The sequence below is a fragment of the Pan paniscus genome, chromosome X, assembly GCF_029289425.2.
Source record: "Pan paniscus chromosome X, NHGRI_mPanPan1-v2.0_pri, whole genome shotgun sequence".
NCBI lineage: Eukaryota > Metazoa > Chordata > Mammalia > Primates > Hominidae > Pan > Pan paniscus.
Window position 1 is genome coordinate 63,905,920 of NC_073272.2, and position 25,558 is coordinate 63,931,477.

Genomic DNA, 25,558 nt, shown 5'->3' on the forward strand with positions numbered 1-25,558 from the left:
GGAAGTAACTAACTTGTTTTTTATTTTACAGGCTCATAAGCACAAGGGATGTGTCTTGTCTCAGATGAGACTTTGGACTTGAACTTTGAATTAATGCTAGAATGAGTTAAGACTCTGGGGAACTGTTAAAAAGGCATGACTGTTTTGAAATGTGAGAAGGACATAAGATTTGGGACGGGCCAGGGTGGAATGATATGGTCTGGCTCTATGTCCCCACCCAAATATCATGTCGAACTGTAATCCCCAATGTTTGAGGAAGGGCTTGGTGAGGGTAATTGGATCATGGGGCAGACTTCCCCCTTGCTGTTCTCATGACAGTGAATTCTCACGAGATCTCATTGTTTAAAAGTGTGTAGCACTTCCCCTTTTGCTCTGTCTCTCTCTTACTCTGCCATGTGAAGATGTGCTTGCTTCCCCTTCACCTTCTGCCATGACTGTAAATTTCCTGAGTCCTTCCCAGCCATGTTTCTTGTACAGCCTGTGGATCTGTGAGTCAATTAAACTTCTTTTCTTCATAAATTATGCAGTTTCAGGTAGTTCCTTACAGCAATGCAAGAAAAAACTAATACACTAAATCTATAGTATTTTTGTTATAGCAGCCTGAACAGACTAAAACAAGAAGAAATACATAAAAATAGAGGAGTCAGTTCTCTAAGAACATATTTTTTAATATGATCATGGCTCATTGCAGCCTTAACCTCCTGGACTCAAGTGATTCTCCCATCTCAACCTCCCAAGTAGCTGGGATTACAGGCATAGATCACCATGCCAACGTAATTTTTTAACTTTTTGTAGAGAAAAGTTCTTACTATGTTTCCCAGGCTGGTCTCAAACTCCTCGCCTCAAATGATCCTCCTGCCTTGGCCTCCCAAAATGCTAGGGTCTCAGGCATGAGCCACTGTGCCCAGCCTGACACTTGAATGTAACAACACAGTTCTAAATAGCACATGGATCAAACAAGTTGCAAGAAAAATGTTTTTAAAACATTTCAAACTAAAAGAAAATACCTCTTAAAATTTGAAGGATATAGCAAAAGCAGTGCTTAGAAGAACATCTATAGCATTGAATGCATATATTAGAACAAAGAAAAATCTAAGGTCAATAATCTAAGCTTTTACCTTAGAAAACTAAAAAATACAAGAGCAAATTTAATCCAAAGTAAACTTCTGAAATATTATAGAGTAGAAATCAATGAAATTGATAACAGGAAATCAATAGAGAAAATCAACAAAACCCAAAGCTGGCTCTTTGAAAAGATCAAGAAATTGATAAGATGCTAGCCAGGCTAAGAAAGAGAGTGAAGACACAAATAACACCAGAAATGAAAGAGGGGCCATCACTACTGATCCTATGTACATTAAAAGGATAATGAAACAATATTATGAATAACTGTATGTCCACAAATTTGATAATCTAGGTGAAATGGACCAATACATCAAAAGACACAGTCTACCAAAACTCATACAAGGAGAAACAGATCATCTGAGTGGGCCATATCTATTAGAGAAACAAAATCCAAAATTAGCAATCTTCTAAAACAGAAAGGTTTAGGTCCAGATGGTTTCACTGGTGAATTCCACCAAACAATTAACAAAAAAATTATAGCAATTATCTACCATCTCTTCAAAATGGAAGCAGACAGAATACTTCCTAACTCATTCTATAAGGCCAGCATTACCCTAATTCCAAAACCAGAAAATACATTACTAGAAAGGAAAAGAACAGACTAATATTTTTCATGAACATAGATGCAAATATCCTCAACAAAATATTGGTGTATTAGTTTGCTAGGGCTGCCATAACAAAGTACCAGAAACTGGGCAGCTTAAGCAACAGAAATTTATTACCTCACAGTTCTGAAGTCCAGACAACCAAAATCAAGGTGTCAGCAGAACCGATTCCTTCTCAAAGATGTGAGGGAAGGATCTAACCCAGTCCTCTCCCCTAGGCTTATAGATAGACATCTTCTCCCTCTGTCTTTTCACATCAGCTTCCTAATATGCATGCCTGTGTCCAAATTTCTCCTTATAACCCAGTCACATTGGGTTAGGGCTCACCCTAATGACATCATTTTAACTTGATTACCTTTGTAAAGTCCCCATCTCAAAAAAAGTCATATTCTGAGGTTAGGACTTCAACATATGAACTTTTTGGGGGACACAATTCATACCATAAAAATTAGTAAATTGAATCCAACAATGTATAAAAATAATTATACACTACAACCAAGTGGGTTTTATTCCAGGTATGTAATGTTGGTTCATCATTTAACAATCAATTAATGTAATCCATTACATCAACAAGCTAAAAAGGAAAAAAAAAAATCACAGTGTCATACCACTAGATGCAGAAAAGCATTTGACAAAATCCAATCCCCATTAATGATAAAAACCTCTCAGCAAACTAGGAACAGAGGGGCATTTCCTCAGCTTGATAAATAACATCTACAAAAAACCTACAGATAACATCAGTGGCTTAGCCTCACAAACACAAACCTCCTTTCAGTTAAACCAGGGAACTGACTTCACTGCACTGTGCCAGTTTCCCAACTATGCCTGCCACTGAGGTTATTACAAACACCAAATGAATATGTGTCTGACTTCACTTTGTAAACCACAAGAGATGGTTATTCCAGAATAGTGTTACCCAGAAATGCTCACACGTTTCAGATTTCCATTAAATAATTATGTTATGGCTGTAGCAATTAAACTCTGCAGTGACTTAGCCTCACAACACAAACCTTCTTTCAGTTAAACCACTGGTACTACCTGGGCTATATGCCAGGGGAGATTTAAAAAAACATATTCGGGCTCCACCCTCAAAGGTTAACTTAATTGGTCTGAGGTGAGGCATTTAAATATTTTAAGCTCCATGGGTGATTCCATTGTGTAGCCACTGTTGAGAACCACTGAATTAATCCAAACTTCATCTAAATAAAATTTTTATTTGAGAAAAATTAAGGACATGGAAAAATCCATTGATCTGGAATTATTTTTTCATATTATACTTTAAGTTTTAGGGTACATGTGCACAATGTGCAGGTTAGTTACATATGTATACATGTGCCATGTTGGTGTGCTGCACCCAGTAACTCGTCATTTAACATTAGGTATATCTCCTAATGCTATCCCTCCCCGCTCCTCCCACCCTACAACAGGCCCTGGTTTGTGATGTTCCCCTTGCTGTGTCCATGTGTTCTCATTGTTCAATTCCCATCTATCAGTGACAACATGCTGTGTTTGGTTTTTTGTCCTTGCGATAGTTTGCTGAGAATGATGGTTTCCAGCTTCATCCATGACCCCACAAAGGACATGAACTCATCATTTTTTAGGGCTGCATAGTATTCCATGGTGTATATGTGCCACATTTTCTTAATCCAGTCTATCATTGTTGGACATTTGGCTTGGTTCCAAGTCTTTGCTATTGTGAATAGTGCCGCAATAAACATATGTGTACATGTGTCTTTATAGCAGCATGACTTATAATCCTTTGGGTATATACCCAGTAATGGGATGGCTGGGTCAAATGGCATTTCTAGTTCTAGATCCCTGAGGAATCGCCACACTGAATTCCACAATGTTTGAACTAGTTTACAGTCCCACCAACAGTGTAAAAGTGTTCCTATTTCTCCACATCCTCTACAGCACCTGTTGTTTCCTTACTTTTTAATGATCACCATTCTAACTGGTATGAGATGGTATCTCATTGTGGTTTAAAACAATGTGCATTTCTCTGATGGCCAGTGATGATGAGCATTTTTTCATGTGTCTTTTGGCTGCATGAATGTCTTTTTTTGAGAAGTGTCTGTGCATATCCTTCGCCTACTTTTCGATGGGGTTGTTTGTTTTTTTCTTGTAAATTTGTTGGAGTTCATTGTAGATTCTGGATATTAGCCCTTTGTCAGATGGGTAGATTGCAAAAATTTTCTCCCATTCTGTAGGTTGCCTGTTCTCTCTGATGGTAGTTTCTTTCGCTGTGCAGAAGCTCTTTGGTTTAATTAGATCTCATTTGTCAATTTTGGCTTTGTTGCCACTGCTTTTGGTGTTTTAGACATGAAGTCCTTGCCCATGCCTATGTCCTGAATGGTATTGCCTAGGTTTTCTTCTAGGGTTTTTATGGTTTTAGGTCTAACATTTAAGTCTTCAATCCATTTTGAATTAATTTTTGTATAAGGTGTAAGGAAGGGATCCAGTTTCAGCTTTCCACATATGGCTAGCCATTTTTCCAAGCACCATTTATTAAATAGGGAATCGTTTCCCCATTTCTTGTTTTTGTCAGGTTTGTCAAAGATCAGATGGTTGCAGATATGTGGCATTATTTCTGAGGGCTCTGTTCTGTTCCATTGGTCTATATCTCTGTTTTGGTAGCAGTACCATGCTGTTTTGGTTATTGTAGCCTTGTAGTATAGTTTGAAGTCAGGTAGCGTGATGCCTCCAGCTTTGTTCTTTTGGTTTAGGATTGACTTGGCAATGCGGGCTCTTTTTTGGTTCCATATGAACTTTACAGTAGTTTTTCCAATTCTGTGAAGAAAGTCATTGGTAGCTTGATGGGGATGGCATTGAATCTATAAATTACCTTGGGCAGTATAGCCATTTTCACGATATTGATTCCTCCTGCCCATGAGCATGGAATGTTCTTCCATTTGTTTGTATCCTCTTTTATTTCGTTGAGCAGTGGCTTGTAGTTCTCCTTGAAGAGGTCCTTCACGTCCCTTGTAAGTTGGATTCCTAGGTATTTTATTCTCTTTGAAGCAATTGTGAATGGGAGTTCATTCATGATTTGGCTCTCTGTTTGTCTGCTATTGGTGTATAAGAATGCTTGTGATTTTGGCACATTGATTTTGTATCCTGAGACTTTGCTGAAGTTGCCTATCAGCTTAAGGAGATTTTGGGCTGATACGATGGGGTTTTCTAGATATACAATCATGTCATCTGCAAACAGGGACAATTTGACTTCCTATTTCCCTAATTGAATACCCTTTCTTTCCTTCTCCTGCCTTATTGCCCTGGCCAGAACTTCCAACACTATGTTGAATAGGAGTGGTGAGAGAGGGCATCCCTGTCTCATGCCAGTTTTCAAAGGGAATGCTTCCAGTTTTTGCCCATTCAGTATGATATTGGCTGTGGGTTTGTCATAGATAGCTCTTATTATTTTGAGATACAGAATTATTTTTAAAAACAACAACAAATTTAGGCCAATGGCTCTCCCTCTTAGCTGAATATTGGAATTGGAGAAGTTTAAGAAATACTGATTCTTTGGTCCCACCCCTAGATATTCTAACATAAATGATCTCAAGAGTGAAAAAGTTCCCCAGGTGATTCTAGTATGCAGCCAAGGATGAGAACACAGTCATCCCATTCATCCTCTTATTTTCCAGGGGTAGGTTCCAAGCTTCACACTTAAATACAGAAACAACAACAACAACTATAATAACAAAATAGAGAAGTTACTATACACCAAGTATTGAGCTTTACATGTCATATTTCATTTGAGTCCTTACTACAACACAGTGCAGTTATGCTTCAAAGAAAAAAGATCTCTTTTGATCACCTGCCCCTAGGATTCTGTCCTGCAAAGTCATTCTTAAAACTGTTTTCCAATCCCAAGAGGTCTTATTTTCATGTACAAGCTAGGAAGGCATTCATTTCCAGCATAGAGCCATCCTTGCTGGAGGCATATAAATACAGATTAGATATATAGATAGATATAGCTACAGATATATTTTAACAAAATTATTGGAGACAGTATTATATATATGATATAATTTATAATTATATAGAATTCCAAAACCAAAAATTATATATATGATATATAAAACCAAAATCAGAAATTATGTATATTATTATACATATATAATTTATTATATATTATATAATTTGGTTCATGGTTCTGCAGGCTGTACAGTAAGCATGATGTTGGCATGTACTCAGCTACTAGGTAGGCCTCAGGAAACTCACAATCATGGTGGAAGGTGAAGAGGGAGCAGACACTCACACTGCGAGAGAAGAAGTAAAATGGGGGGAAGAAGCCACACACTTTCAAATGACCAGATTTCATGAGAACTCACACACTATCATGAGAACAGCACCAGAAGGATGGTACTAAACCACTCATGAGAGATGCACCCCCATCATCCAATCACCTCCTACCAGTTCCCACCTCCAACACCAAAGATTATAATTCAACATGAGGTTTGGTGGGGACAGAACCAAACCATATCATTCTGCTCCTGGTCCCCCAAATCTCATGTCCTACTCACATTGGAAAATACAATCATGCCTTCCCAATCGTCCCCAGAAAATCTTAACTCATCCCAGCATTAACTCAAAAGTCCAAAGTCTCATCTGAAACAAGGTAAGTTCCTTCTACTTTCTAGCCTGTAAAATCAAAAACAAGTTAGCTACTTCCAAGATACAATGGGGTTATAAGCATTGGGTAAACATTTCCATTCCAAAAGGGAAAAATCAGCCAAAAGAAAGGAGTTATAGGCCCCATGCAAGTACAAAACCCAGCAGGGCAGTCATTAAAACTTAAAACTCCTAAGTAAATAATATCCTTTGACTCCATGTCCCACATCCAGGGCACACTGCTGTGAGGGGTGGACTCTGAAGGCCTTCTGCATCTCTGCCCCTGTGGTTTTGCATTGTTCAGAACCTGCAGCTGCTCTCACAGGTTGTAGGTGAATGCCTCCAGGTTTTTCAGGTGCAGGGTGCAAACTACCAGTGGATCTCCCATTCTGTGGTCTAGAGGGTGGTGGCCTCCTTCTCACTGCTCCACTAGGTAGTGCCCTGGCGGAGACTCTGTGTGTAGGCTCCAACCCTACATTTCTCCTCTATACTGCCCTAGTAGAGGTTCTCTGTGAGGGCTCTGCCCCTGTAGCAGGCTTCTGCCTGGGTACCCAGGCATTTTCATACATCCTCTGAAATATAGGCAGAGGCCCCCAAGCTTCCTCTTTTGCAATCTGTGCCCCTGCAAGCTTAACACCATGTGGAAGCCACCAAGGCTTATGGCTTGAACCCTTTGGAGCTAGAATCCAAGCTATATCTGGGCCCCTTTGTGCCAAGGCTGGAGCCAGAGTAGCCCAGATTTGAGAACCAGTGTCTTAAGGATGCCCAGGGCTGCAGGGCCTTCGGCCTGACCCACAAAACTATTCTTCCTCCTAAGTCTCTGGGTCTGTGATGGGAGGGGCTGCCATTAAGGTCTCTGAAATGCCTTTGAGGTCTTTTTCCCATTGTCTTGGCTATCACTATTTGCCTCATTTTTAGTTATGCAAATTTATCCAGCAAGTGGTTGCTCAGGAACCCATTTGAATTCTTCTTCTGAAAATGTGCTTTTCTTTTCTACCACATAGCCAGGCTTCAAATTTTCCAAATTTTTATACCCTGAAATATAAGTTCCAACCTTAGGACATTTCATTGCTTGTGCATCTGAGCATAGGCAGTTAGAAGCAGCCATGCCATTCTTGAACACTTTGCTGATTAGAATTTTTTTCATGCTAGATACACTAAATCATCATTCTCAAGCTCAAACTTCCACAGATCCCTAGGGCATGGACACAATCCAGCCAAGTTCTTTGCTAAGGCATAACACATGTGACTATTGCTCTAGTTCCCAGTAAGTTCTTTGTTTCCATCTGAGACCTCATCAGCCTGGACTTCATTGTCCATATCACTATCAGCATTTTGTTCACAACCATTTAACCAGTCTCTAGGAAGGTCCAAACTTTCCCTCATCTTCCTGTCTTCCTCTGAGCCCTCCAAACTCTTCCAACCTCTGCCCATGACCCAGTTCCAAAGCTGCTTCCAGATTTGCAGGTATCTTTATAGTAATGCCCCACTCCTTGGTATCAATTTTCTGTATTAGGCTGTTCTTGCATTGCTATAAAGGAATATCTGGGACTGGGTAATTTATAAAGACAAAAGGTTTAATTGGCTCACAGTTTTGAAGGCTTTAAAGGAAGAATGGTGGTGGTATCTGCACAGCTTCTTGGGAGGCCTCAGGAAGCTTATAACCATGGTGGAAGGTGAAGGGAGAGCAGGCATCTCACATGGCAGAGCAAGAGCAAGGGTAGGCGGTGAGGTGCCACATACTTTTAAACAACCAGATCTCATAATTCACTCACTATCATGAGGACAGCACCAGAAGGATGGTGCTAAACCATTCATGAGAAGTCCATCCCCATGATCCAATTACCTCTCACTAGGCCCCGTCTTCAACATTGGGGACTACAATTCAACTTGAGACTTGGTGGGGACAAAGATCCTAATCACTTCAGAGACCATTGTTTTGGACAGAGCTCCTGCACTTGGTCCCAAGAGGCCAGACCAAACCAATAGGGAGTCACTCAAGTTAAATGTCTCATAATCAAACTGAAACTTTAAAGAAACATACAGATCCCCAAACGGACCAGTTTTTCCTGAGAACAGGAGACTCCAATCTACCTGAATCAGCTTAATAAGGAAGTCTTCTCTGCTTTCACCCTGACAAAAAAAAAGTAACCTGAAGTAACCTCATGTTAACTGATTATTTTTATTCTATTCTGTTTTCTGGTTCCCACCTTACAAAATACACTGTTCTGTTAATGCCCAGTGGGAACGCTCATTCTATTTTGTAGAATGGAGGTTCCCCAATTCATGAATTAGATCTATAACTAAATTTTCTTGTAATTTTGTCTTTTGATAATATAGAAGGTGGCTAAAGGGTGGCTGGAGAAGAAGAGGCAAGTGAAGTCAGCTACAAGGGGCCAGCTATAGAAAGGAGGGAGCAAGGTGGGACAAGGCCAGAGAAGGATTAAACAGTTAAGTGAAAAGCCAGAGGGACCAGTGTAAGATAAATGAAAAAGAACTCTCAGAATTCAGGGGGCACTTTAAAACCAAAAACCCACATGGGGATGAGAGGGGAAAAACAACTCACAGGAATCTTCAGGCACAGAATAAGTAGAACACTCCCCCTACCACCATGGAAAATACTTATGGGAAAAGCTGCAAAGAACTACAGCAAGAGAACCATGGGTATAAACCATTTCCTTACCTGATGGGGAAGCTGCAGGGAGGCATTGTGCTCATCTCAATGCAGAAGGATATGTAAACATGATAGAAATAGTTTGGTGAAAGCATGTCATCATTTCAGCCAACTAAAAGTCAAAAAGTGCCAGGTACAGTGGCTTTCACCTGTAATTCCAGAACTTTGGGAGGCCCAAGTAGGAGGATTGCTTGGGCCCAGGAGTTCAAGACCAGCCTGGGCAACATAGTGAGACCTCATATCTACAAAAAAAAAAATGTTAAAAAAATTAGCCATGTGTGGGGCCATGCTCCTGTGGTCCCAGCCACTCAGAAGGCTGTGGTGGGAAGGATCGCTTAAGCCTGGGAAGTTGAGGCTGCAGTGAGCCAAGTTCATGCCACTGCACTCCAGCCCAGGCGACAGAGCAAGGCCTTGTCTCAAAAAAGGAAAGAAAGAAACTAGGCTTGCCCCTGCTAGACAAAGTGTATTGTGATTAGATTAAAAGAAAAACATCAGTGTCAATTGCACAGGGCCTCACTCACTCACACTCAGGAAAAGAAGTCACACTTCAGCGGAAAGAAATGGTCAAGGGATGAGTAGTAGGAATTGAAAAAAACAAAGCATCTTTAGCTTTCTCCTGACTGTCCCAGAGATCCTTATGCAGTCCTGAATGGTAGGAGATGCTCAACAAGAGGAAAAACTGGTCACTCAGAAGAAATTCCTGCTAAGGCCCAGGGCACTACCTACCAAACGGCTACATTATGCAAGTACAAAGAGTGCTGTGTGACACTTGGAGAACAGTCTTTGAGGAAGCCTGAAGGGAGGGGAAAATTATTGATATCCAGGCTGAACTTCCTCTATAGTATGTCTCCCAAAGGCAGGAATCCTGTGCCTATTAGCAGGTAGGACCTTCTAGGAGACTTGCAGTTACTCAGACCCTCCCCTCTTTCTACTCAAAGGCACCAGGGCCCCATCTGTTTCTGATACAGTGTTATAAGAGGGTTCCTCTACCCGTTGTGCTTTTACCTGGCAGAAACTGAGGTCTCACAGAATATGTGTGTGGGGTTGGGGGTGAGGGGAAGAGAGAACGAGAGAGAGAGATTGGGGGGAGAGAGAAGGAAAAGACAAAAAGGAAGGGGAGAGAAGGGGATGCAAGAGGGAAGGTAAAAAAGAAGGGAGGAGAGAGGAAAGGAGGGAGGAGGAGAGAGAAGAACAAGGAGAAGAGAGGGAGAGTAAAGAGAAGGAGACAGAGAAAGATGAAAAAAGAGAGAAAAGGAGAGAAAAGAGGCTGACCACCACTAGGTACGGTACAGATTTTAATTCCCAGGCAGGCCACCCAATTGTTTTGTTATTTCTCCACTCCTGAGCTGTAGATAGAGCACTCTGACATTTATAAGAACTTTGCTCTTGGAGAAGCTGTGAACCATAATCCACGTTTGTCTGTTTGTTTTTCTCATTTTCTTTCTAGGAAGGGAGGAAGAGAGGAAATCAGGTGTACTTCAGAGGTCTCTGAATCCATCTACCGTCCTGATTTGCCACAATTATTGGTAACAACTTAGATGCACTGCAATAATAAATAAAAGAAGTGACACCTGGCTCTAGAATACCAACCAGTGTAATGATATTCATCAGTCACATCCATGTCCCAAGCAAGTCCTGCCCCTTGTGTCATTGCCCCCAACAGCAGAGAGCATTCATCATGAAAACAACTGCTGTGCCCTGTATGTATTAAAAACGGCAGGCTTTTATGACAAGCCTCTCTAATTTAGGTCTCTTCTTTAAAGTAATAAGCGAGAAAATATGTAACAGGAGGAAGGAAGGGGAATGGTGGAATACTTTTGTGTCAAGATGTACAAGGTCATTGAAGGTTAAGTGTTAAAAATACAATCCAGACTAGCCTTGAACTTATGCCTCTCCACACCCTACTTCTCCATGTCCCTCCAACTAAAGCAAATTTCAGACTTGGAAAGGAATCCTGCATCTTGCGGTCCCCACATCTATCATTTTTAAATGCTGAAAGCACTCAAGAGTTAGAAGGAACCTTCCAGATTGATACCAGCATTTCTTAAGGCATGTTCTATGAATCCTAGTTCCACAGATGTTAATAGGCATGTACACACATGCACACACACAGTTCTGTGGTCAGCATAGGGGAACACTGGGTGAAACAAACATAAGCAGGTTTATTGCAGGGCTTCTCGGAGCCTTTAATAGGTGAACATTCACTATGAATCTCCACAGTGTTTGTGGTGTTAATATATTTTACCTTAGAATCATTTTTTTAAAACAAATTATCTTGTGGGACTAGTGTTCATCAGGAACATAGTTTAGGAAATGCTAGTATATCCACTCAGCTCATTTTATTGAAGCACTATAGTACATGGGTAAAGAGCACAAACTTGGGTCACAGACTGTTTGGCTTCGTATTTCCAGCTCTGGGCAAGTTGCTTAAGCTTTCTGGATGCTTTCTTTATATTTAAAATGAAGATAATAGTATTGTTGCAAGGGTTAAATTAGCATATAAATATGTAATACTTACATAAAGCACTTAGAATAGTACCTGGCACATAGCAATTGCTCTATAAAGGTTAAATATTATTTTACTGATGAAGAAAGTGAAGCCTAGAGAGGTAAAAAGACAGTCTAAGGTCACATAGCATGTCAGTATCAGAAGTGGGGCCAGAATTCAGGTCTCCTAACTCTCTGTCTAGTATTGGTGTCTCAAATGATGAAAATGTCTTTAGTACTTAGCAAAACATCTCTCTAAAGCACTTAAGTATTTTACCACAAAAACCAGAAAATGATATCTAAAAAGACACAACCCTAAAACAAATCCCAGTGGTTTCTAGGAGTAACTGCTTAGTTGGGGTGTCCCAAGTACAAAATGAGGTTGAAGGAGTGGGTTTTGGTGGTGAGGAAAATTATTCCAATGCCTATAAAACAGTGTCTAAAATGCCAGACCACTGCCACCAGGGCTTTCTAGGTAGCCTCTTTCCTTGCAATGTAGTACCAAGAGGCTTTCTGGATGCTCAGGCAAATCTCCCTGAGACAGGCTGATCTTTGACACCTCCCATGACTAATGTATACTAAAGCCTCTACTATTGTTTGGCTCTGATAGAGAGGAAAAAACACACAGTTATAGAGCACTTATAATGTGCCAGGCCCTCATCATACCTTATCTTAATCTTCATCATAGTCCCAACAGACTCAGAGTGTTTAAGTGATTGCCCAAGAACTCAGAGCTAATAAATAATATAGATTGAATTCAAAGCCAGCTTTGTCCATGCTTTTTCCATTATATCACACTATTTCCTAGACTGGAAGGATCACAGTGAAGCCAACTGGAGTTGCAATTTTGGGAACTGGAAGGGGAGCACAATTCTCACCTCTGGAAATCTCATTTCCTTCATAATGAAAAACACTTCTTTACCCAGTTTTATGTTTCTTTATTTTGACCCTGCTTCTTGTCTAAATGCATTTCAGGTTGTTAATAATAAAAGACAGATCTACAAATAGGTTATTAGAATGAAAACCAAAGCCATGAAGAGTGGGAGGAAGCAATTATGCTAAGTACAAGGGCTAATGTAGTTAACATGACTGAACATTTGGCCTTAGTTTCCTGGAAGTAAAGGCAAAAATTATCTGCTTTTAAGAAAGCTTCATACAAATTGTAATCTCCTGTGTGGTACTACAAAGTGTTACAAAGTGTTATTAACATACTACAAAGTGTTATTATTTTTTATTATTACTATCGAGGATAGCATTCTGTACCCATCTGGCACTCCAATTATTTTGGATGTCGTTTCTGTGATAACTCCACAGTTTATTATAGTCTGAACAAGCTATGCATACTAAACAATTAAAAGACAATGCTACATCTGCTACTTGCTAGATGTTTGACCTTGGATAAAAAACTCTAGCTCTCTGGACTCAGTTTTCACATCTGTGAAATGAGAGGCTTGGACCATCACTAGATGATCTTTATTTATTAATTAACTTAGTTATTAGCAGCTTTATTGAACTATAATTTACATACCATAAAATTCACCCTTTTTTTTGAAACAGGGTGTCACTCTGTCGCCTAGGCCAGAGTGAAGTGGCACTATCAGAGCTCACTGCAGCCTCGACCTCCCAGATTCAAGCCATCCCCACCCGCCCCCCCAAGCCTCTCGAGTAGCTGAGACCACAGGTGCAAACCACCACACCCAGCTAATTTTTTTAAATTTTTTGTACAGATGAGGTTTCACTATGTCACCCAGGCTGGTCTCAAACTCCTGGGCTCAAGTGATCCTCCCATCTGGGGCTCCCAAAATGTTGGGATTACAGGCTTGAGCCAACCAGGCCCAGACAAATTCACTCTTTTAAGTATACAATTCAATTAGTTTTAGTAAATTTGGAGTTGTACAACCATCACCACAATGTAATTTTAGAACATTTCCATCATTCCAAAAAGAAACTTCATCCCCATTCCTCATTTAGATAATCTTTTAAAAGGTCCTTTCTAACTTTTCCATTTCTAGACTTATAAAGCTTTAGTAGCTCCTTGGCTATTTACAAGTTCAAATTCCTCAGTGTAACATTCAAAGTCCTTTACAATCTATAAAATCTTTCACTGTCTTTTTTTTCTACCCACACAAATGTAGAAATTACTTTTTTTGTGTTAAAACATTCCTTAATGAGCTAGCAATTATTTATGTGAAGGAGAGTCCAGAAAACAGATTTTTGACTAAATTATCCTTGTCCTTGATTAAAGAGATTCATGAATTAAACACATAACACTATTCTCTAGAGTAGTTACTGAGGTCTAAGAGGCTGTAAACTTGGAAGAGCTTCTCCCTGCCTGTCAGGCTGCTCCCATCAGATCACAAGACAGAATAGACATATTTTTCAGTCTCTTTCATTTTTGGACCTTGTGCTTGGCATCTCATCACCTTACTTAAGAGATCCCAGAGGGCAGTTGCCATATCCATATCCAGTTATGTATCCTTGACTCCCAATGTGATATTCTGCATATAATAATTAATAACGATGATGATAGTGACTGGTAGCTAAATTAAGCATCTACCATGTGCCAGACATTGTTCTAAGCACTTTACAGATACTAACTTATTTAATTCTTATAACAACCCTGTGAGATAGGTACTATTTTCAACACCATCTTATAGATGAAGAAACTGAGGCAAAAGAGATTATATATTTGCCAAAATCACAAAGCTAGTTAAGTAGCAGAGTTGAGATTTTATTTCAGACAGCCTGGCTCCAAAGTATGCACTCTTAAACCACAGCAAATTGTCAAACCAGTTGAAGCTCAATAAATGTTAATTGCATAAAGCCTTATTATTAAGCTTCCATTCCAGGAAAGAAAAGTAATTAAGAATTCTGGGTGCCAACTGACACAGATGTAATGAGGGTAGGGAAAAATACATAGAACAAATTCTGATTCAGATAGGGGAGTCACCAAACTTTAGGGCAGGTCTGAGATGCTCCAAAAATGGTTGTTGAACCCTAAGCTATATCTTAGAAAGATAGATCTGTTCTCATACATAGGTTGTGGGAATGTAAAATTGGTAGTGTCTAGATGAACATATGCATATTCTACGGCCCAGAAATTCCACTCCGATGGCATATACCAACAAAAATGTATATTTAAATCTGTCAAAATGTACTATTGGCAAAAGGCAGAAACTGGAAATTCCCCATCAACAGAAGAATGGATAAATCGCATGTGGCATGTTAACAAAACATAATATAGCAATGAGAATGATCTATAACTTCAAGAAATAATATGGATAAATCTTTCAAACAATGTTGAGCAAAAGAAGTCAAACACAAAAGAGAATGTATTAATCCATTTATATTAAGTACAACAAAAGAGTAAAATGAATGTATCCTGTTAGAGGTCAGTATAGTAGTTTACCCTTGGGAGGGGTATTGACTGGAAGGGGGCATGAAGTGGACTTCTCGTAATGTTCTTTTTTTTTTTTTTTTTGGTTTTTTTTTGTTTTTGTTTTTTTTAATCTCAGTAGCGGTTGCACAGGTGTGTCCAGTTTTTAAGTTTATAGCACAATGAATACTTCCAATCTATACACTTTTCTTTATGTGTACTGTACTTCAATAATTTTTTAAAGTCTTCCTGAGTAAAGAAAAAGACTCAAGCAAGAGCCAAAAATAAAAGTCACTTTTGTACTTGACATACACAACTAATGACTGACAAACTCAAAGTTATCCCTTTGACCTGAGATGGACAAGGCAGATGTCTCTCTCTTTTATGGAAACAGTGAGTTAACAAAAGGGAGGCCATTTTAATCCCGAGCCATTAATGCAACCCTAATCCTTTCTAGAAACTGAGAAAAAAACAGACTCACAGCAGCATACCACCTGTGGGCACTCACAGCCCTGCCAGGCACCAAAACAAATACTAATTCTGCTTAAAGAATCAAGTCTTCATTTGGAGTTTTTATTTATATTTCAAGACTAATCACACTATCCATGCAGTACAAATGGAGTCTGACCATGATGCAAGTTTAAGTTTTCTTGAGCACGAACCCTATCCCAGCACCAGTCTGAGCACTCCTATCTTTGTTTATTAGGCAAGCATTCCACATCTATGGATCTCAGTTTCCTCATCTGTAACATGGGAATAATAATAGTATCTCCTAATAGGTTATTGTAAGGATTCAAGGCATATTTCAGGTAAAATATTGAACACAGTGCCTGTCACATAGTTAAATATTCTATACGTATTAGCTGCTATTATAATTTTCGTATGGGCCCGTTAATGGTTTCTTCTCCCTTCCAATTTCCATACAGCCAGCCCAGTTTATAGCTTCAATCCCTAACAGGGGAATTTTAATATTTTAACACTCAAGGACAGGAGCAGTTCTGCCTCCCCATCTTCCCCAGTTGTCAAAAGAGAGAAAAAAGGAGTATTCGAGTGAGCTGATTTTGAACTAGACAAGTAACGTGGCCCAAGCTTAGGTGGGTTGGGAGAAAAGGGAGTCTGGACAACAGAAGTTCCTTTCCTTTAATGGTACCACCTTCTTATACCATGTCAGAGGACCCGTACAAATGACATGATCCGGAAACAAAGGGACACAGAAAAAGGCAAGGCTGGCTGGCTTTTACACGGGATGTGGTTATCCTCCCCGAGAAAGGCCCTGAAGAGGAGGGAGTCAGAAAAAAAGGTTAAAGGTTGGAGTTTGTGCTTTGCCCATCAGGCAGCATCAAAGTTTTATGCTAAAAAGTGGGCAAAACATTACTAGTTACAAAAACTCTTTCACACACATCCTCTTATTTAATCCCACAACCATCTTGTGAAGTGAGCCGGGCAAATTTCATTATCCTCATTTGGTAGGTGTATCAGTCTGTTTTCAAGCTGCTGATGACATACCCGAGACTGGGCAATTTACCAAAGAGGTTTATTGGACTTAACAGTTCCACATGGCTGGGGAGACCTCACAATTATGGAGGAAGGCAAGGAGGAGCAAGTCACATCTTACGTGCATGGCAGCAGGCAAAGAGAGAGCCTGTGCAAAGAAACTCCCGTTTTTAAAACCATCAGATCTCATGAGACCCATTCACTATCACAAGAACAGCACAGGAAAGCCCTGCCCCCATGATTCAACCGTCTCCCACCGGGTCCCTCCCACAACACGTGAGAATTACGGAAGCTACAAGATGAGATTTGGGTGGGGACACAGAGAAAAACCCTATCAGTAGGTGAGGAAAGCTAAGGCTCAGAGAGGTTAAATAATTTGTCCGAAGTCATTAGCTAAGTAGTTGGTGGGGGTGCAGTGGGCAGCACTTTAATTCAAGTCTTCTGGCTTCAAAATCCATGCTCTTTCCATTAAAAACACGCTGGATTTTTTACCAGGACTTCAATTAGCCTGGACCACGTGTGTTATGATCAACAGGAAAAAATAACCACAGACTAGTTGTGAACTTTTCACTGTTCCCCAGCCCCAGACAGGAGAAAGGAGGGAAGTGGATTTGAAACAGAAAGGGGCTGGCGTTGGGAAGGGAGGGAGTAGGATCTGGAAAGATGAGAGGAAAAAGTAGCAGAAGTAACTCTAACTCGGGACTGGCTAAAAACAGGTGACAACTGGCTAGATAAACCTCTTGGGTTTCTCCTACCGGCTGAGCAGAGCCAGATCCACTCTGCCCCACTCCTCTTCCTTTTCCATTGCCCAGCTTTGGCTGAAGAGATGCTGTGGCCCCCACAAACCCTCACAGGCATGCCGTGGAGCTGGAGCGAGAGTGGGGTTCTGGGCAGTCCCTGGGGAAGGTTAGTGGCTGGAGGAGCCAAGAGGATGGTGAAGAAACGCTCGATAAAGGAAGTAACTCCGCAGGAGGCAGAGCAATGTGGGGTATTCGCGAATGGCGGTTACAAGTGCAGCTAGTATAAAAAGCTGAGATAAGGGTGAGTGTGAGGTCAAGGCTAGGGAGGAGCTGGAGTCAGAGGGCCAGAACAGGCGTGCACCAGGAGCGGGGGCGGTGTCGCGTAAGGGGACAGTGGTGCAGACCACCTCTTTCCCGGCCGCTGACGCCCGCAAGCAGATCCTAAGAAGAGGTGTTTGGTTGAAAGGGGGTGTGGACCCAGAAAGAGAACCCGGGACCCCGCACAGGAAAGACGCGTCAAAGAAGGCTGAGAAGGCTGAGGAGGTGTGTCTGGGCTCCCAGGTGAGCACCAAGAGGAAGCTCGCAGCTGTCAGCCTCGCTTAACTCTTCTCCTTACCTTGGGTACCGTAATATGATCCATGACTGCAGTTCCCGCCACCGGAAGATCTCAGTGCTACTCCGGATGCCGCCGCCACCGGTCTAGCCGCCTCCTGCCTCAACCCGGGTTTCTACCCCCGCCCTCCCGGTCCTGGCTCAAACTCTCGTCACCTGATCCTCGGCGAAAGCTCCTATCGCGACACTTTGACCGTAGCCGTTCCCGCCATCTTGCTTCCTGGCAAGTGCCCTTTTCTTCGGGAAATTGATTATTCTGGTTCAGGTTCAACGTTTGGCCGAGTCTTTAAGTCCCAGATTCGAGTACTGCCACCCTTCTCACCCTTCTTGATGCTATAAGGACTCTGAACACAGATGTCACTCCTTTAATATTACAATGATAGCATCCTGCAGCAGTAACACAGGCTGCCCCATGCTGGCAATTGGGTTTCTGAAGAGCTTCCTAGCTGTGAGACCTTGGGCAAGTCACCAGAGAATATTTTTTGAAATATGGAAAGGTATATCCTCCTCTCTATCTCTCCTTTATGTGTCTGCTGCCATCAACCTAGTTAAAATCTGGAATACTACAGTATCCTCATCACTTTTGCCATCGTAGATATGGGAAGAGGACCAAGAAAGGGCCCACTGGACCAGCTATCAGATGAGGGGTAAATAGGTGCAGACCCTCAGTGGTGTGCTCCAAGTTAGATTTGTGGTGGAAAAAAGAACAATCTGACAGTTGGGAAATCTGGATTCTACTCCTCTCAGGTCTGCCACTAACTTGCTATGTGACCTTGGGGAAATCATGCCACCTCTCTGGGTCTTAAGCTGACCAAGGTTACAATGAGGGTATTGGCCACTATCTCAGGGTAATTTCTAGCTCTACTATTGCAGTGTTATGGTTTGCAATCTCACTGCCCCTACAAAATAATTTTGTTCTTCTTTGAGTTCTTATAACATTTGCTAGCAAAACTACTCGTTTATCACATTCTGCCTTCTTCCCTAGCCTGAAGGCCCTTCCCTCGATCCATGACCCTATTCTCCCTTGTACCATCGTTCCATCATGTTCAGCCCTTTCACTGCCAAATATCTCAAAAGAATAGTCTACTTATCATCACCTTCACTTCTCCATAACAAACTCACTCCTCCCTACCACTCCACTCAATTGGCTCTTTCACATCATCCTAAATTCCAGCTGCTGATTCCAACAGCTCTTCTCAGTGCTCCTTTTCTATTTGTTTTACAGCATTTAAAACTATTGATTCATATTCCTTTTTGACATTCTTTCTTCCCTTGACCTTTATTATAAACAAACTCACTGCCTGCATCCCCAACTGTTCCTTCTCTGACTCCTTCCCAGCAACTTTCTCTTTTTTTTAAGCCATTTTCCTGGCTTCTATCCTCATTCCTCTTCTATTTTCTTTCTTTTGGTTATCTTGATCTCTTCCACAAGTTAAACCCTTACTCCTGGATATGGCTTGGATCTGTGTCCCCACCAAATCTCATGTTTAATTGTAATCCCTTATGTTGGAAGTGGGGCCTGGTAGGAGGTGATTGGATCATGGGGGTGGTTTCTTCTGAATGGTTTAACACTAGCCTCCTTGGTATTGTCGTTGCCATAGTGAGTGAGTTCTCACGAGATCTGATGGCTTAGAAGTGTGTGGCACCTTCCCCTGCCCACTTTCCTCCTGCTCTGGCCATGTGAAGTGCCTCACTCCCCATTTGCCTTCCACCATGACTGGAAGTTTCCTGAGGCCTCCCCAGAACCAGAAGCCACTATGCTTCCTGTACAGCCTGCAGAACGGTGAGCCAATTAAACTTCTTTTCTTTGTAAATTACCCAGTCTTGGGTATTTATTTATAGCAGTGTGAAAAGGGGCTAATGAACCCTCAGTAGGGGACACCCAACTTCATATCTCAAGTACCATGACCTTTTTCCTGAGTTCAAATTTAGAACTTCCAATTGCCCTCTGACAGTTCTACTTGCATGTTCCTGCTAGCACATTAAAGGCATCATGGCCCAAAACAAACTCATCTTTCACACTGTCTCACAACCCCCTTGCATTTTCCCACCTCTATCACTTGCTCTTTCTCAAGTTTTTCCTATCCCTACTAATTGCACCACCATATACCCAGTTACTCAGACTCAAAACCTTGTTTCCATGCTGTTTAGGATAGTGGAAAGAGTGTGTGGACTCTAGTCAGACAAGGTTCAAATTTTGGTTTAGCAATATGCTAATAATACATGGCCCTGGGCAAATTACACAAACTCTCTGTGCCTTAGTTTTCTCAGCTGTAAACCTATTCTCTTAAAGTCCTTGTGGGAATTCAAAATGTAATGTATATGAGGTTCCAGGAACACTGTAAAGACACAATGAATATTGATAGGTTCCTTCCTTTCCTCAACTTTATTATCAAATATTTCTGTTTTCTCTCTCAAATGCTTACCTTCTTCCTAGTTTGCTGATAAAAATAGAAGCTATGAGAAGGGAACTTCCACATCATCCCCAAACCAAATTTGCTTGATGCCCTGCATGTGAGCCCATATAATCTGTCTTCAATTAACGAACTCTTCCTGAGCTTTCCTAAGGCAACCCTTCCACTTGTCCACTCAATTTCATTCTCTTTAGCCTGCTCAATTGTTTCCTTGCCTTTATTACTAAATGTTCCCACTTTACTGGATCACTGCCATCAGCATGAAAGCATTCCATAGTATTTCCAATCTTAAAAAATATCTTTTTGGATGCACATTTCTGTCCCCAACCTGCCATCCCCCCATTCCTCTTATACTTTACGGCAGAACTCTTCAAAAGATTTATCTAAATCCATTCTCTTCTATTCCTATCCTATTCTCACTTGAAACCTCTCTAATCAGGCATTTCTTCCACCACTCCACCAAACTGTTCTTGTCAAAGTTACCAATATTCTCCCCATTGCAAAATCCATTGGTCATCCTCAGATCTCTTTTTGTCCTCTCAGCAGTATTTGATCACTCCCTTCTCCTTGATACATTTTGTTCACTTGGCTCCAGGGATAGGGATACCACTCTCTCTCCTACATCACTGACTTCTCATTCCCAATCTCTTTTGCTGTTTCACTTCACTTTACCTATCTCTACATGTTGTAATGCTGCCAGTGCTCAGACGTTGGTCCTCTTCTTTATTTACACTTATTCCTTGGGTGCTGTCATCCAGTGCCATGGCTTTAAATAGCATCTATTTGTGGACAGCTCCCAAAATTTTATCTCTAATCTTTATCTGTCCTCTGAACTCAAAGCTTACATAATATTCAGCAGCCTACTGACATGTCTGCTCAGATATCTTAGAGACCTCTCAAACTTATTACATCCAAAACAGAATTTTTTATTTCCACCTGAATCCTCAAGCCTGCTCTTTACACAGTATTACTCATCTCAGGAAATTGCAATTTTATCCTTCCAAGTTTATCCTAGTGCATTTGTGCTGCTAAAACTAAATACTCTAGACTGGATAATTTGTACAGAACAGAAATGTACTTATCACAGTTCTGAAGGCTGGAAAACCAAGATCAAGGTGCCAGTAGGTTCAGTGTCTGGTGAGAAGTACTCTCTCTTTGCTTCCAAGATGACATCTTAAATGCCATCTGGAGTGATGAATGCTGTATCCTCACATAGCAGGAGATACTCACATGGCTAGTTCCATCCAGCCCTTTTATAAGGCACTGATCCCATCTGTAAGAATACAGCCCTCATGGCCTAATTACCTTTTAAATGCCCCTTAATAATTAATTCTTAATACTGTTGCATTGGGATTAAGGTTCAATACCAATTTTGGAGGAGACACAAACATTAAAACATAGCACAGTCATTCAGGACAAAAGTCTTGGAGGCATCATTTTCTCTCATATCCCACACCTGATTCATCATCAAATCCCATAAGTTCTTCCTTCAAAATTGTCTCCAAATTCAATCACTTCTCACTGCTGTATCCTGGCCCAAGCCTCTGTTTTATTTTATTTTATTTTTTATTTTTTAAGACAATGTCTCTGTCATCGAGGCTGGAGTGCAGTGGTGTGATCATAGCTCACTGCAGCCTCCAACTCCCAGGCCCAAGTGATCCTCCTGTCTCAGCCTGCCAAGTAGATGGAACTACAGGTGTACCACCGTGCCTGGCTAAATTTTTTTCTTTTTAATTTTTTTTAGTGGACACAATGTCTTTCTATGTTGCCTAGGCTGGTTTCCAACTCCTGGACTCCAGCAATCCTCCCAGCTCCACCTCACAAAGTGCTGGGACTATAGGAATGAGCCACTGTGGCTGGCCTCAAGCCTCTGTTACCTCTTACCTGGATTGCTGCCACAGCCTCCAGCTGGTCTGCATGTTTTGGCCTTGGTCCCCCTAGAACCTATAATCTACATAGCATCTATCTAAAATCTAGAATGATATGATTCCTTGATTTAAAACTGTCTACCAGCTCTCCATTTTAGAGTAAAAGCCAAACATTAACCATAGTATATAAATCCCTACATAATATCTAAGCCCAGTACAACTCTTATTATATCAATCTTCTATCACCCTTTTTTCTGTCTCCTCAAGTCATATTGATTTCCTTGCTGTTTCTTAAATATACCAGGCATTCTTCTGCCTCAGGGACTTTATGTTTGTTATTTCCTTTGCCTAGAATGCTCTTCCCCCAGATATTTATATGTTTACTCCCTCATCTCTGTCAGGTCTCTGATGAAATGTCTCTGTATTGACACACATAGGCTCAAAATAAAAGGATGGAGGAAGATCTACCAAGCAAATGGAAAACAAAAAAAGGCAGGGGTTGCAATCCTAGTCACTGATCAAACAGACTTTAAACCAACAAAGATCAAAAGAGACAAAGAAGGCCATTACATAATGGTAAAGGGATCAATTCAACAAGAAGAGCTAACTATCCTAAATATATATGCACCCAATACAGGAGCACCCAGATGCATAAAGCAAGTCCTGAGTGACCTACAAAGAGACTTAGACTCCCACATAATAATAATGGGAGACTTTAACACCCCACTGTCAACATTAGACAAATCAACGAGACAGAAAGTTAACAAGGATATCCAGGAATTGAACTCAGCTCTGCACCAAGCGGACCTAATAGACATCTACAGAATTCTCCACCCCAAATAAACAGAATATACATTTTTTCAGCACCACACCACACATATTCCAAAATTGACCACATAGTTGGAAGTAAAGCTCTCCTCAGCAAATGTAAAATAACAGAAATTATAACACACTGTCTCTCAGACCACAGTGCAATCAAACTAAAACTTAGGATTAAGAAACTCACTCAAAACCACTCAACTACATGGAAACTGAACAACCTGCTCCTGAATGACTACTGGGTACATAACGAAATGAAGGCAGAAATAAAGATGTTCTTTGAAACCAATGAGAACAAAGACACAGCATACCAGAATCTCTGGGACACATTCAAAGCAGTGTATAGAGGGAAATTTATAGCACTAAATGCCCACAAGAGAAAGCAGGAAAGATCCAAAATTGACACCCTAACATCACAACTAAAAGAACTAGAAAAGAAAGAGCGAACACATTCAAAAGTTAAGCAGAAGGCAAGAAATAACTAAAATCAGAGCAGAACTGAAGGAAATAGAGACACAAAAAACCCTTCAAAAAATTAATGAATCCAGGAGCTGGTTTTTTGAAAGGATCAACAAAATTGATAGACCGCTAGCAAGACTAATAAAGAAGAAAAGAGAGAAGAATCAAATAGATGCAATAAAAAATGATAAAGGGGATATCACCACCGATGCCACAGAAATACAAACTACCATCAGAGAATACTACAAACACCTCTACGCAAATAAACTAGAAAATCTAGAAGAAATGGATAAATTCCTCGACACATACACCCTCCCAAGACTATACCAGGAAGAAGTTGAATCTCTGAATAGACCAATAACAGGATCTGAAATTGTGGCAATAATCAACTGCTTACCAACCAAAAAGAGTCCAGGACCAGATGGATTCACAGCCGAATTCCAATAGACGTATAAGGAGGAACTGGTACCATTCCTTCTGAAACTATTCCAATCAATAGAAAAAGAGGGAATCCTCCCTAACTCATTTTATGAGGCCAGCATCATCCTGATACCAAAGCTGGGCAGAGACACAACAAAAAAAGAGAATTTTAGACCAATATCCCTGATGATCATTGATGCAAAAATCCTGAATAAAATACTGGCAAACCAAATCCAGCAGCACATCAAAAAGCTTATCCACCATGATCAAGTGGGCTTCATCCCTGGGATGCAAGGCTGGTTCAATATACGCAAATCAATAAATGTAATCCAGCATATAAACAGAACCAAAGACAAAAACCACATGATTATCTCAATAGATGCAGAAAAGACCTTTGACAAAATTCAACAACCCTTCATGCTAAAAACTCTCAATAAATTAGGTATTGATGGGACATATCTCAAAATAATAACAGCTATCTATGACAAACCCACAGCCAATATCATACTGAATGGACAAAAACTGGAAGCATTCCCTTTGAAAACTGGCACAAGACAGGGATGCCCTCTCTCACCACTCCTATTCAACATAGTGTTGGAAGTTCTGGCCAGGGCAATTAGTCAGGAGAAGGAAATGAAGGGTATTCAATTAGGAAAAGAGGGAGTCAAATTGTCCCTGTTTGCAGACGACATGATAGTATATCTAGAAAACCCCATTGTCTCAGCCCAAAATCTCCTTAAGCTGATAAGCAACTTCAGCAAAGTCCCAGGATACAAAATCAATGTACAAAAATCACAAGCATTCTTATACACCAATAACAGACAAACAGAGAACCAAATCATGAGTGAACTCCCATTCACAATTGCTTCGAAGAGAATAAAATACCTAGGAATCCAACTTACAAGGGATGTGAAGGACCTCTTCAAGGAGAACTACAAACCACTGCTCAAGGAAATAAGAGGATACAAACAAATGGAAGAACATTCCATACTCATGGGTAGGAAGAATCAATATCGTGAAAATGGCCATACTGCCCAAGGTAATTTATAGATTCAATGCCATCCCCATCAAGCTACCAATGACTTTCTTCACAGAATTGGAAAAAACTTCTTTAAAGTTCATATGGAACTAAAGAAGAGCCCGCATCGCCAAGTCAATCCTAAGCCAAAAGAGCAAAGCTGGAGGCATCACGCTACCTGACTTCAAACTGTACTACAAGGCTACAGTAACCAAAACAGCATGGTACTGGTACCAAAACAGAGATGTAGATCAATGGAACAGAACAGAGCCCTCAGAAATAACGCCGCATATCTACAACTATCTGATCTTTGACAAACCTGACAAAAACAAGCAATGGGGAAAGGATTCCTTATTTAATAAATGGTACTGGGAAAACTGGCTAGCCATATGGAGAAAGCTGAAACTGGATCCCTTCCTTACACCTTATACAAAAATTAATTCAAGATGGATTAAAGACTTAAACATTAGACCTAAAACCATAAAAACCCTAGAAGAAATCCCAGGCATTACCATTCAGGACATAGGCATGGGCAAGGACTTCATGTCTAAAACACCAAAAGCAATGGCAACAAAAGCCAAAATTGACAAATGGGATCTAATTAAACTAAAGAGCTTCTGCACAGCAGAAGATACTACCATCAGAGTGAACAGGCAACCTACAAAGTGGGAGAAAATTTTCACAACCTACTCATCTGACAAAGGGCTAATATCCAGAATCTACAATGAACTCAAACAAATTTACAAGAAAAAAACAAACAACCCCATCAAAAAGTGAGCAAAGGACATGAACAGACACTTCTCAAAAGAAGACATTTATGCAGCCAAAAA

At 40.7% G+C, this 25,558-nt stretch overlaps 1 protein-coding gene and 1 long non-coding RNA gene across 3 annotated transcripts in view; one reads left to right on the forward strand and one right to left on the reverse strand.

Moving 5' to 3' along the window:
* The window catches only part of LOC117977762 (uncharacterized), a 177,410-nt gene extending 166,586 nt beyond the window's left edge, over window positions 1-10,824 (forward strand). For both annotated transcript variants that reach the window (XR_008622710.1, XR_008622711.1), the window contains one exon: window positions 10,469-10,824. This is a non-coding gene — a long non-coding RNA (uncharacterized LOC117977762). The remainder of the gene's footprint in view (window positions 1-10,468) is intronic.
* The window catches only part of MTMR8 (myotubularin related protein 8), a 134,851-nt gene extending 116,985 nt beyond the window's left edge, over window positions 1-17,866 (reverse strand). The window contains exon 1 of the mRNA XM_003816924.5: window positions 17,735-17,866. Coding sequence (XP_003816972.1) covers window positions 17,735-17,758 — 24 coding nt within the window. The 5' untranslated portion in view covers window positions 17,759-17,866. The remainder of the gene's footprint in view (window positions 1-17,734) is intronic.
* Between the last annotated feature and the right edge of the window lie 7,692 nt (window positions 17,867-25,558).